At 43.6% G+C, this 13859-nt stretch overlaps 2 protein-coding genes across 2 annotated transcripts; one reads left to right on the top strand and one right to left on the bottom strand.

Annotated features, from left to right (window-relative positions):
• Window positions 1–895: 895 nt before the first annotated feature.
• Window positions 896–13182, top strand: mob4 (MOB family member 4, phocein; the record flags this gene model as incomplete). The annotated part of the gene is made up of 6 exons (XM_069688762.1): window positions 896–938; window positions 2330–2416; window positions 2489–2568; window positions 5413–5524; window positions 10877–11030; window positions 11164–13182. Coding segments are annotated over 5 exons (457 nt in total), but the record flags the coding sequence as incomplete, so codon positions are not given.
• Window positions 6461–7975, bottom strand: LOC138615135 (general transcription factor II-I repeat domain-containing protein 2A-like). The gene has a single exon (XM_069688760.1). The coding sequence runs from the start codon at window positions 7973–7975 to the stop codon at window positions 6461–6463; it is 1515 nt and encodes a 504-aa protein (XP_069544861.1).
• Window positions 13183–13859: the final 677 nt, after the last annotated feature.

Below are 13859 nucleotides of genomic sequence, written 5' to 3' on the forward strand. Positions count from 1 at the left end.
TATAATTTCTTTCATTCATATGCTTTGCCCATCTTTTGCTGCTGTCAGTCAGGCGCAGTAATCACTGCCCCGCCCCTAAGCATGACAAGCTGGCCTGTTATTAGAGATGTAATCGTCGATTCCTCACAAACCGTCTGTTTGGTGTTTGTGTGGAGCTCCAAAGTCATGATGGTTTCTGACACTCAAAATAATCTCTCGTTTAGAGTTTCTGGTCTCTGTAAAAGTTATTGTTCATATTCTCAGAAAAATCAGCTGCAACACTGCATTACTAATAAGAAATTGGAACATTTATGATTTTTGACTAATTATTTTGTGAACAAAGAACAAACTGTAGCTTTATAGGTTAAAGTGTAATGGCAGGTGTGTTTATTCCCAACTTGTTAGCGTTAAAGTACCTTCAGAGTTGAGGAACTGTGTGTTTGGCTGCTTTTACCAACTCTGGGTCGCGGTCTGAATTATTGTCCACTATGTCAGTGGTTCTGCTTCGCCTCAGAAACTCTGACCACTTCGCATGTTGCTCAAACTTTCATTTAGATTTTTGATTCAACAGAATATTAAAAAAAAATACAACAAATAAAAATGTCATGGACAAAAAGGATGAGACCCATAACCTAATATTATGTTGCATCACGAACAAACCCTATCTGTGCACCTGTCAGAAGGAAGTTGGGTTCTTCCTGAGTCTGCTGCTCCAGCTGCTCCAGCGGTTGTGGAAGATTAAAGTTTCAGAAATTCTCTATTTTCCGTTTTTGAGGTTTCAGGGTAGAAAAGGAGGCTCGCCTTGCTAATCTTTCCTTATAGTTTAGTTGAAATCTTGTGATCACCGTTTTACCAAAACCTGCAGACTGAAGCGAAAATGATTGTTAAAATGTGACGGGAGGTTTTCTTGTTTCAGGCAGTTCTGTCTGGAGCTCAATGGTCTCGCTGTAAAACTGCAGGTAAGTGGTTTAACTCACCACACACACATTTTAACTGTTCACAACTTGTGAAAAGGGTGGTTCTGAGGGAGGTTCACAGGGTGGTGGTTCTGAGGGTGGTTCTCAGGGTGGTTCAGAGGGTGCTTCTGAGGGAGGTTCAGAGTGTGGTGGTTCTCGGTGGTTCTCAAGGTGTTTCTCAAGGTGGTTCAGAGGGTGGTTCTCAAGGTGTTTCTCAAGGTGGTTGACAGGGTGGTTCTCAGGGTGGTTCTGAGGGTGGTGGTTCTGAGAGAGGTTCAGAAGGTGGTGGTTCTCAGGGTGGTTCAGTGGGTGGTGGTTCTGAAGGTGGTTCTCAGGGTGCTTCTGAGGGTGGTGATTCAGAGGGTGGTGGTGGTGGTGGTTCAGAGGGAGGTTCAGAGGGTGGTGGTTCAGAGGGTGGTTCTCAGGGTGGTTCAGAGGGTGGTTCTCAGGGTGGTTCAGAGGGTGTTTCTCAAGGTGGTTCAGAGGGTGGCTCTCAGGGTGGTTCTGAGGGAGGTTCAGAGGGTGGTGGTTCAGTGGGTGGTGGTTCTGAAGGTGGTTCTCAGGGTGCTTCTCAGGGTGTTTCTGAGGGTGGTGGTTCAGAGGCTGGTTCTCAGGGTGGTTCAGAGAGTGCTTCTTAGGGTGGTGATTCAGAGGGTGGTGGTTCAGAGGGTGCTTCTCAGGGTGGTTCGGAGGGTGGTGGTTCTGAAGGTGGTTCTCAGGGTGGTTCTCAAGGTGGTTCAGAGGGTGTTTCTCAAGGTGCTTCTGAGGATATTTCTGAGGGAGGTTCAGAGCGTGGTGGTTCTCAGGGTGGTTCAGTGGGTGATGGTTCTGAAGGTTTTTCTCTGTGCTTCTGAGGGCGGTTCGGAGGGTGGTGATTCAGAGGGTGGTGGTTCTCAGGGTGCTTGAGGGTGGTTCAGAGGGTGGTGGTTCTCAGGGTGGTTCAGAGGGTGGTTCTCAGGGTGCTTCTGAGGGTGGTGGTTCAGAGGTGGTTCTCAGGGTGGTTCAGAGGGTGGTGGCTCTGAAGGTGGTGGTTCTCAAGGTGGCTCAGAGGGTGGTGGTTCAGAGGGTGGTTCTGAGGGAGGTTCAGAGCGTGGTGGTTCTCAGGGTGGTTCTAAGGGTGGTTCAGAGGGTGGTTCAGAGGGTGGTTCTGAGGGAGGTCCAGAGCGTGGTGGTTCTCAGGGTGGTTCTAAGGGTGGTTCAGAGGGTGGTGGTTCTCAGGGTGGTTCTGAGGGTGGTTCTCAAGGTGCTTCTGAGGGTGGTTAAGAGGGTGGTGGTTCTGAGGGTGCTTCTCAGAGTACTTCTGAGGGTGGTTCCCAGGGTGCTTCTCAGGGTGGTTCTCAAGGTGGTTCAGAGGGTGGTTCTGAGGGTAGTTCTGATGGTGGTTCTGCTTGCAGAGTGAGTGCCATCCAGACACCTGCACCCAGATGACGGCCACGGAGCAGTGGATCTTTCTATGTGCTGCCCATAAGACACCCAAAGAGGTGAGTGATGTCCCTCCACCTCTGACTTCCATCATGTTTGAAGCTCAGCTGATGGTGCTGCTCTCTTTCCAGTGTCCTGCCATTGATTACACCAGGCACACGCTGGACGGAGCTGCCTGCCTCCTCAATAGCAACAAATACTTCCCCAGCAGGTCAGTCACCTTAAAACAGATATATATGTATATGTTTATTGTTTATTACAAAATGTATATGTTGTAAAGAAAAATGTTAAAAAGCACTTTCCACCTTGGAGGACGACGCCCTCTATTGGCCTGCTGCAGCTGAAATGCTCATTATATTCAGAGCTGGTAGTATTCATAGATTGCTGTGTGTGTGTGTGTGTTTATATACAGTGGTGTGAAAAAGTGTTTGCCCCTTTCTGATTTCTTATTTTTTTGCATGTTTGTCACTTAAATGTTTCAGATCATCAAACAAATTTAAATATTAGTCAAAGATAACAAGTAAACACAAAATGCAGTTTTTAAATGAAGGTTTTTTATTATTAAGGGAGAAAAACAATCCAAACCTACATGGTCCTGTGTGAAAAAGTGTTGGCCCCTTAAACCTAATAACTGGTTGGACCACCCTTAGCAGCAACAACTGCAATCAAGCGTTTGTGATAACTTGCAATGAGTGTTTTCCAGCTGTGGAGGAATGTTGGCCGACTCATCTTTACAGAGTTGTTGTTGTAATTCAGACACATTGGAGGGTTTTCCAGCACCAACCTCCTTTTTAAGGTCATGCCACAGCATCTCAATAGATTCAGGTCAGGACTTTGACGAGGCCACTCCAAAGTCTTCATTTTGTTTTTCTTCATCCATTCAGAGGTGGACTTGCTGGTGTGTTTTGGATCATTGTCCTGCTGCAGAACCCAAGTTGGCTTCAGCTTGAGGTCACGAACAGACGGCCGGACGTTCTCCTTCAGGATGTTTTGGTAGACGGTAGAATTCATGGTTCCATTTATCACAGCAAGTCTTCCAGGTCCTGAAGCAGTAAAACAGTATCACACTACCACCACCATATTTTACTGTTGGTATGAGGTTCTTCTTCTGAAATGCGGTGTTACTTTTACGCCAGATGTAACGGGACACACACCTTCCAAAAAGTTCAACTTTGGTCTCGTCAGTCCACAGAGTATTTTCCCAAAAGTCTCGGGGATCATCAAGATGTTTTCTGGCAAAAATGAGACGAGCCTTAATGTTCTTTTTGCTCAGCGGTGGTTTTGGTCTTGGAACTCTGCCATGCAGCCATTTCTGCCGAGTCTCTTTCTTCTGGTGGAGTCATGAACACTGACCTGAACTGAGGCAAGTGAGGCCTGCAGTTCTTTGGATGTTGTCGTGGGGTCTTTTGTGACCTCTCGGATGAGTCGTCGCTGCGCTCTTCGGGTAATTTTGGTCGGCCGGCCGCTCCTGGGAAGGTTCACCACTGTTCCATGTTTTCTCCATTTGTGGATAATGGTTCTCACTGTGGTTCTCTGGAGTCCCAAAGCTTTAGAAATGGCTTTAGAACCTTTTCCAGACTGATAGATCTCAATTACTTTCTTTCTCATTTGTTCCTGAATGTCTTTGGATCTCAGCATGATGTCTATCTTCTGAGGATCTTCTGGTCTCCTTCACTTTGTCAGGCAGGTCCTATTGAAGTGATTTCTGGATTGAGAACAGGTGTGTCAGTAATCAGGCCTGGGTGTGGCTCGAGAAATTGAACTCAGGTGTGATAAACCACAGTTAAGTTATGTTTTAACAGGAGGGGGCAAACACTTTTTTACACAGGGCCATGTGGGTTTGGATTGTTTTTCCTCCCTTAATAATAAAATCCCTCATTTAAAAAGTGCATTTTGTGTTTACTTGTTATCTTTGACTAATTAAATTTGTTTGATGATCTGAAACATTTCTGTGACAAACATGCAAAAAATAAGAAATCAGGAAGGCGGCAAACACTTTTTCACACCACTGTGTGTGTGTGTGTGTGTGTATATATATATATATATATATACTTATAATAATAATAATATATAATATAATATTTATATATATACACTAAAGCCAAATCCAATATAAATTGTCTCTCTTAGTTGTCTGTCCAGCTCAAGTTAACTGAGTTGTGGGCTGCAGTAAAGAAGCTCTCATAAAAAATGTGTAAAGGACAGACAGACGGTCAGTAGATGAGCTGGTGGAGTCATCAGCCTCGTTGTCCTCAGGACAGCTGAAGACAGGAAACGGCCAACGAGAGTTTAACCAGGACACAGATACTGGAAGCAGGATGATGCTGTTCAGAATGGCTGCATGAGCAACATCCCAACATATACACGAGATGATGTAATCAGTTGTGACTGACACTGACAGATCTCTCTTCAGGACCCGGAACAGGGAAAATAGATGAATGTCTTAATCAGAAACATTGCTTGGATAAAATGTGGAGGATTACGGCTGTAAGGCAATGATAAATAGGAAATGAATTTATTTTGAAATGCACAAGTATTGATAGCAGAATCGTTTCCATCCCAGCTTATCGATGCGCCGTGGAGAAACTTTTCTGAATTTTGTTACCCATCTCGTCCCGACCCAGAGACCTGAGACTGATGTGTCTACAGGGGCTGATGCAGTTTAGAGGGGACTGTGTGTCCCTGGTTATTTTCTAGAGCTACAATTTACTGATGTCCCTTAAACGCCTCCCAGGTATTGGTAGATGCTAGTTAGGGGGCTCTATCCTGTCACCCCCCCGGTTTACTGCAGCGATCCCCTCAGACAGAAGGTGGCCCAACCTCTTCATCCAGGTGCTCCAGCAGCACACGCATAAGCACCGCCCAATCTTTCTGCTCCACCCATGTGGACAACCCAACAATGCATTTTGTCTGGTTCCCTCTCCAGTCACTTCCCATACACCATGGTGATATCTCAGATTGGATGTTCAGTGGACTCAACATGGAGGTGGTCCAGCTCCAGAGGGGAGGTGTTGTGTTCACTTCCCTTCATCACCACGGTCTGGTCTGTTTGCAGGGTGAGCATCAAGGAGTCCTCGGTGGCCAAGCTGGGCTCCGTCTGCCGCCGCATCTATCGGATATTCTCCCATGCCTACTTCCACCATCGCCAGATATTTGACAAGTATGAGGTGGGTGGATTTCTTTTTTATTATCCTCTTTTATTTTGCTATTGCTCACGTACATTTACTCACTTAACTTCAAACACAGAAATGATTGATAATGTCATTTTCTTCATTCTGTTTTTTGTCAATTTAACTTTCAGTTGATGTAGTAAAGTTTGTATTGATCAGTTTCCACAGTTTTTACTCCACATGTCTAAAAGCTGGAAAACCACTTGAGATGAGATCATAAAGCATCACAGCAACAGATCCACAATGTGCGATTGGAGCGATAATCACAGCTACATTGGATCAGAACTTTCTTACAGCAGGTTCTTGTCTTTTTTCACATTCCTTAAAGACCTAAAGCCTCTTTAAGAAAATGTACATTTTCTTGGTAAAAGTTTCAAATGGTTTTTCACCTTAAAGTGAGGGAACTCTGGTAATGAGGTCACATGGAGGACGCAGCTGCTGTCTGAACCCAATCAATCCGTTTCCAGGGTCATTTCACAGACTGCACTTCTGCTATATCTTGTTTTTTTCAGAACAGTCTAGGCCAGGGGTGGGCAATTAATTTTTACCGGGGGCCGCATGAGCAACCTGAGCACTGCTGGAGGGACACATCGACAATATTTCAATTAAATTTTGCTCAATATTATTTTTGATATACCGTAAGATAAAAAAATAAAAATAATAATAATAATTTCATTTAACCTAACTTAACTTTATACAAAAGCAGATTGCTTTTGATGGTTTTATTTAAACTCTTAATCCTTAAATATTTATATTAAGCTATGTGAAATTGAAATAAGAAAACAAAAACAATCATTGAATCACTGCAATTTATTTTTAACTTGTTCACACTTTAACTTTGTTCCACAAACAAGGAAAAACAACAAACAACTTAACAAGTTTATAGAAATACTGCAATACAACAAACAATAACTTGTTATGTTTTCCACCTCTTCAGTGCGAATAATCCAGTCTGTTCTGGGCTTGAACAAGGGCATTGAAATCTGTCTGAATGTCTGAGGTGGCTGTGCGAAGGACAGCTGAGAGGTGCTCATCAGTGATAGAGGATCTGTGTTTGGATTTGTTGAACTTCATCACAGAAAATGTCTGTTCACATACATAGGTGGATCCAAAGAGGACCAGAATCCTCTGAGCATGCCTCCTCAGGTGTGGAAAGTTCTCCTCTCTGAGGGAGGAGTAAAAGTCCAGCAGTGAGACTGACCTGAAGTGCTCTGCCAGAAGTAGGTCAGACTGCAGGTCAATGAGCTCCATCTGAACATCGCTTGGTGCATTGTCCACACTGCAGTTGAAGGGAGAAGAAACCATGTGCATTTCACTCTCAAGAGTTTTGAAATCTTGAAATCGCCTCGAAAACTCTCCATGCAGTGCTTCTAACTTGCTTGAGTACTTGTGGAGGTGGTCGGCTGATCTTGTGGCTTCCTTTAGTGTTGGCAAGTGGGTCAGCATGTTGTCCTTCACTTGGCTTGAGAGAAGCTGCAACTTTCTCATGAAAGCCGTCACTGCACTGTACATCTCATGCACAAAAAGGCCCTTGCGCTGCAGTTTGACATTCAGTTCGTTCATGAGTGCAGTCACATCCACAGCGAATCCGAGGTCTGCCACCCAGTCTTCATCTGAAAGTTCTGGGATGTCATGTCCTTTCTTCCCACAGAAATTCTGAATCTGGTCTCTCAGGTCCCAGACACTTTTCAGTACTTTGCCCAGGCTGAGCCACCTGACGTTGCTGTGGTAGCTTATGTCACCATGTTCACTCTCATTTTCCTCCAAAAGTGCAACAAATTGTCTATGATTTAACGCTCTCGCTCTGATAAAGTTAACTGTTTTACTTACAGCATCAACAACATGGTTAATTTTTAACACTGTCTTACACAACACTTCCTGATGTATAATACAATGCAAAAATGTCCATTTCTGCACAGGGTTCATTTCTGTCACTTTATCCTGCATCCTCTTTAAAAGTCCAACATTTTTCTCCGTCAGATTTGGACAACCATCTGTTGTCACACCTGCCAGCTTGTCCCATTTCAGTCCTAACATGTCCAAACACGCATTTACCTCTGTGAACAAGTCATTACCTGTGGTTGTCCCTTTAATTGACTGCATGGCTGCCAGCTCCTCCGTGATTTGAAAGTCTGCAGTTATCCCACGTAAGAAGATGAGCAGCTGGGCGGTGTCACGTACATCGCAGCTCTCATCCAAAGCCAGCGAAAAACAGTCAAAGTCGGCCGCTCTGTTCTTCAGCTGAAGCTCCAAGTTTCCAGCGATGGTCTCAACCCGCCTCGTTACAGTGCGTCGGGAGAGTGACACCTTCTCAAATGCGCCCCTCTTCTCCGGGCAGATCAGCGCAACAGAGTCCAATAAGCACTCCTTAATAAACTCCGTCAGAAAACGCCTTACTTTTTCTGGCGATTTTGTGAGAAATGACGAAACTTGTCCTGACGGCTGCATCTCTGGGGGGGTGAAATTTGGCAAAAAGTCCTTGTTGGGTTTGCAGTTTTACCATCAACGCATCAGCCTCCCTTGCGCGCTCTTCATCAGACAGATTCCGGTATTTATCCTCGTGCTTCGTCGTGTAGTGGCGATTCAAATTATATTCTTTAAACACAGCAACCTGCGTACCACAAATTAAGCACACGGCTTTACCTTTAATTTCTGTAAAGAAATACTTGGCAGTCCATGTCTTGTTGAAAACACGGCATTCGTCATCAACTTTTCTTTTTTTAGCGTGAGCTGACATCTCGGGGGTAACCGGGCATCACTGGTCGCTGTGCACCTTCACTCACAGGTTACACACGGACATACGTCCATAAATAACACTTTTCAAAATAAAAGCAGCACAGTTGTATTGCACGCACGACATAGATGTTTTTTAAAATTTATTTTGTAATTTGTGATTGCCGCTGTTCACATTCACTCACAATCACGTACGCGCATACGTCCACACGGAAGTACAGTGAACCCTCGCTATAACACGGTTCACCTTTCACGGTCTCGCTGCTTCACGGATTTGCATCGTGCATTGAAATCACATTACGACTATATGTAACGTAGATATATTTAATGTCCAGTTCTATCTATTTCAATTGTAAAATAAAGGTTACTACTTCACGGATTTCGCCTATCACGGTTTCTATTTGGAACGTAACCCCCGCGAAAAACGAGGGTTCACTGTAATACAAATAACGCTTTTCAAAACAAAAGCAGCACCGTTGTATTGCACACTCGACATAGATACTTTTTAAAATTTATTTTGTAATTTATGATTGGCCTCACGCGGGCCGGACAGGGACGCACAAAGGGCCGGATGTGGCCCGCGGGCCGCAAAATGCCCAGGTCTGGTCTAGGCTATCCAAATCTTTCATCACTCCATTTTTTACATTCATATTTATATCAAGGAAAAAAAAAACATCTGATGAAATGATGTTTTAAATGTGTCTCAACATAGAAGGCTGGAAGTAGAGATATCTTTTTACAATTGTGTTGAGGAGATTGTATCTGAACCATGTTTATGGGACACTACAAAAAAATGTGCTTGGTGCCTGATGGAAATAAATGTCATTGATTTAGTTCTTGCACATGTGATATGAGCTATTAACATGACTGTTGGGTAGGCCATTACATTATATACACATGATGTATGTACAAGTATTATTATCCATCCAAACAGTAGCATGTGATGTCATAATGTCAGACCTATTTTGGAGACAATGTGGAGATTAGCTGTGGTTTGAGAAACGGATTGGTTCAAGAGGTTTAGTCCTCCAGAGAAACTGAGTAGCATCAGGAGGTGGTGGTGGAGGAGGTGGAGGAGGTGGTGGAGGAGGACGCACAGCTCCATGCAGAGTAGCGACGAGTGAATTTGACAGAAGTTTAAAGTTGATTTTCTCTGTGAACACAGACAAGGTGCTGGTGTTTTTAGAGATGTCCAGATGTGCTGGTGTTTTTAGAGATGTCCAGATGTGCTAGTGTTTTTGGATATGTCCAGATGTGCTGGTGTTTTTGGGGATGTCCAGATGTGCTGGTGTTTTTGGAGATGTCCAGATGTGCTGGTGTTTTTGGGGATGTCCAGATGTGCTGGTGTTTTTGGGGATGTCCAGATGTGCTGGTGTTTTTGGAGATGTCCAGATGTGCTGGTGTTTTTGGGGATGTCCAGATGTGCTGGTGTTTTTGGAGATGTCCAGATGTGCTGGTGTTTTTGGGGATGTCCAGATGTGCTGGTGTTTTTGGAGAGGTCCAGATGTGCTGGTGTTTTTGGAGATGTCCAGATGTGCAGCTTCATAGGATAGATATCCTGAGCATGTAGCAGTGCAGTGTGTTAATAAATGCTACATTACATTACATTTCATTTATCTGACTCTTTTATCCAAAGCGACTTACAATAAGTTCATTTCAACCATGAGGGTACAAAACCAGAACAACAAGAATCAAGAAAATACAATTTCTTCCAGAAAGCCAAACTACAAAGTTCTATCAGTAAGTTCTATTTTAAGATACTAAAGTTCTACTGTTCAAGGTGAAGGAGGAAGAGGTGTGTTTTTAGTTTGTGGTGGAAGATGTTCAGAGTTTCTGCTGTCCTGATGTCATTGGGGAGCTCATTCTACCATTTAGGAGCTAGGACAGAGGAGGAGGAGGAGGAAGAGGGAGCGGAGGGAGCGGGCTGGGATGTAGGGTTGGACCATGTCCTGGATGTAGACTGGACCCGATCTGTTCACAGCACGGTACGCAAGTACCAATGTTTGGAAACGGCTACGACTCCTCAAGCCGAGTTCCCGCCTGCTGATGGTGTGAAAGGTCAGCTGAGCAGATTGACTGGAGGTCCACCAGCTGTTCGACGACAGTCTGGATTTCCTGCCTGTTTGTTTCCAGCGAGGTGTTAGAGTTCATAGTGAGCAGCTGTTTTAAAGTATTAATACTGTTCTGAATGTATTTTTAGGGTTCGAGCACCTCAACTTAACAGGAAGTCCACCATTTTGAATTTAGTCGCCATTTTTGTCAATTTGCATGTGTTGTATTTAAAATATATTTTATAATTATTTAATTAATTTTTTTCTTATTAAGTAAAAAAAAGATTTTGATAAAGAACTGGACTGATACGAGAATAGATGAGATAAGAACAATTCGAATCACACGTGTCCTTGCTGGAGACAGACTGGGATGACGACCGTTCCACCTGTTTCTGTCCAACTCAAAGGAAGTGAGGCTGAAGAACGTAGAAACACAAACACAGATCAGTTCTGGTACCAGCGAGGACTAAACCGGATCCTCCTTCTTCCTCCGACACCACGACTTCATCACCTGATCAAACTGTCCAAGGGCGAGTTTCACAGCTGTGATGTGTTTTGTGTGCAGAATGAAACGTTCCTGTGTCACCGCTTCACGCGCTTCGTGATGAAGTACAACCTGATGTCCAAGGACAACCTGATCGTTCCCATCCTGGAGGAGGAGGTGCAGAACACCTCGTCAGCCGGGGAGAGCGAGGCCTAATGGAGATCTGCTGTCACATGTAAACACTCCACAATCACACATTACAGAGGAGACTACACACACACACACGCACACACACACGCACACGCACACCCACCCACCCACCAGTGTGTATTGAGGCTCATGTGTAACACTGTCCATGTGTCCTCCAGTCCCCTCTGTCCAGCTCAAAGGATTAAAGGTGAAGAATGTGTCCAGTCGGTTCATCAGCTGCAGGACCAGATGATCTTTCTCTCTATTTCCAGTCTGCGTTCCCGCTCTGACTCCGATGCTCTCTAACTTCTCCTGCAGGATCTTTTTTTTCCCGAACCCCACATGTCGACGGGATCTCTCTCTCTGCCGGTAACGTTCGCTGAAATAGTTTCTCCCACATTTCAGAGTGAAGCTGACATTTTGTTTTGGTTTCCCAACATATTGAAACACACGTGGTCGTCTGTAGACGAACAGAACGACTTTCTCCGTTGTCACTGACGTCATGTAACCCATGTCTGATATTTGTTAGTGATACAGGGCCGTGGTAACAACCTGCTGTTGAACTTATCAGCCAATAATCATATTTTAAAAGACATCCAGTAAAGTAAACCGAAAAATATGCAAATGCACCCACCTTGACCTGCGTTGACCCCACAGGTTGAGGACTGAGAACCTGCTGAGGTTCTTCTCCCAGAGAGTCATACGGTCTGAAAGATGGGAACTTGCCCTGCTTTTCACGCCATTTTTCAAAATCTGCAACTACAAATAAGTTAATTTAGTTTTTACTGATTAACTTTGCTTCAACACAACAACGTGGAGCTGCAGATGACCAGGTCCAGGCCTCGTTCACTTCTCATGCAGAAGGAGACACGACACCGATGTTTGAGATCCACCTTAAAACCCATTTCAAAGGTTTTTTTTTATTCTCTAGTGCAAAAATGACTTTTGATGATTTTTTTTCTTTCTGAAACGTCAGCTCTAATTTGGCTGCTTTTCGTGGGGTTGTGGAAAACTTTTAGTTCCTCGGAGAGTTCCACCACATTTTGGTGGAAAGTTAAAAGATGAATCAGGCTGCTTTAAAAACACTATCGAGCATTAAGAGTCAGTTGCTACTAAATCTCGGCATTTATACATTCACAGCTGCAGCTGCAGCTGCTTACTGTGGACATTGGGGGGTAATTATCTTTAAGCAGCTGGATTTGCAAAAACCTCTGTAACCATGGTGACCTGTCGTGTTGACAAAGGCCCACCCTGACAACCCCCCTGTATATAACCCCTCCTGCCCCTCTTATATCACTCATGTTTTCTGAGGGTGCCTCACTTTTGCGTCTGCTTCTGTTCTGTTTCCATGTGTTGCCTACCAGCCTGGTTTGGGTGTGTCCCATGAAATGGATCACTAATTAGCCCAGGGACTTAATAATGCTATTAAAACAACATAGGTGTGTGGCTTGTGTGGTAGTGAACAAAGAAAAACCTTAATCTCTAGCTGTATACGTGTACTAGCAGTCAGATATTCTTTCTCTTTGGCCTCTGAAATGATATTTTAGAGTTTTCAGGAAGCCTTGTTGGCTAACTCTGATCCTGCTTTGTGACATGCCCCCACTTTAATAATGTGCCTGGTATTCCCCGATCCTGGACGTGATATCTAGCAGCTGAAACATGACGACGGAGACTGCATTGAGTCAGGTCTCACAGCTTTAAACATTGGATGAGTAAACTCCAGGAGGAACGGGGGAACATCGGCCACATTTCTGTATTGGAGCACAACCACCTTCTTCAAACCCTCTCCCTCCTTAAGTTATTTTGTGGGAGGAGTCTTGTCAATCCACCCACTTTTTTTTTTTTTAATGGACTAAAGAATTTTGTTACTGTTGACATTTTCATGTCTGTTAATAAAAAAAAAAAAAACCCCACCTATTATTCAGGCAGTTGCGTGGACATTTTAACACAATTTAGTGTTGCAGCTGTGTTTTTGCTTTTTGGGATGTGAAACTTAACATCTTTATTAGTTGGTTGTCAAAAAATCGAAGTATTTTAACATTTGAAGAACACATTTTATAAATAAGCAAAGCTTCACTAAAAGCTCTATTGTTTTTCTTGCTCTTACATTACTGTAAATTGAAAGGATAACTGGTTTAGTTCGACTTATATTTGCCATTAAAATGTCTGTTGTGGCTCTGAGGGTCGCGCTGACTTCACTCTCTGCCTCTATTGGAGTGATTCAGGGAAATAAGGAGTCTCATGGCACAATCACATTCATAATGGGAAACATGCCCGGTGGAAATAAACCAGAATTATTCCTTTAAATTGACTCTAAAACTGCAGATTTCCAGTAACGTGGACTGAAATGATCCATAACTTATGAACACGATTTACAAACGCAATACTGAATGTTTAACGCAACAACTCAATAAAGAAAGCATAATGTCCAACTCTCCAAAGAGGAAAGGCTGGAATACTAATACTGACATTTAGTAAACACTTATTGAAAACATGTACAACTCAAACCTGGATGGGTGAAATGCACATCACAACATCTGAATTCTACTAACATGTAAGATATTTACAACGGGCCTCTTCCACAACGTTGAAGGAGCACACCGCCGATTAGGATTTCAGTAACTCAGCAAAGAATGATTTCCTTCATTCTAAAGAAAGAATGAGAGAATCAGGTGTCGCGGCTAACCTCATTACAATAATACTTCCTAACATCTACAAATAGATTGATGTGTAAAATTGCAGGAATCCTCCTTAAAAAATACAGTTGCCATCGTTTCAGAATATGTTTGCCTTGTTTGCACACAACTTCCAGGTAGCTGGAGTATTAACCAAGTCAGAGCTGCAGGTTTGACGGGCAAATAATACAAATGGTTAA

Source organism: Brachyistius frenatus, unplaced genomic scaffold, assembly GCF_029030835.1.
Source record: "Brachyistius frenatus isolate BFR_SWC_R1_liver_20210118 unplaced genomic scaffold, ASM2903083v1 Contig_713, whole genome shotgun sequence".
NCBI classification, from domain to species: Eukaryota; Metazoa; Chordata; class Actinopteri; family Embiotocidae; genus Brachyistius; species Brachyistius frenatus.

Excerpts from the sequence above, each read along its gene's own strand:
- LOC138615135 (XM_069688760.1), bottom strand. The coding sequence starts at position 7,975 with ATGCAGCCGTCAGGACAAGTTTCGTCATTTCTCACAAAATCGCCAGAA.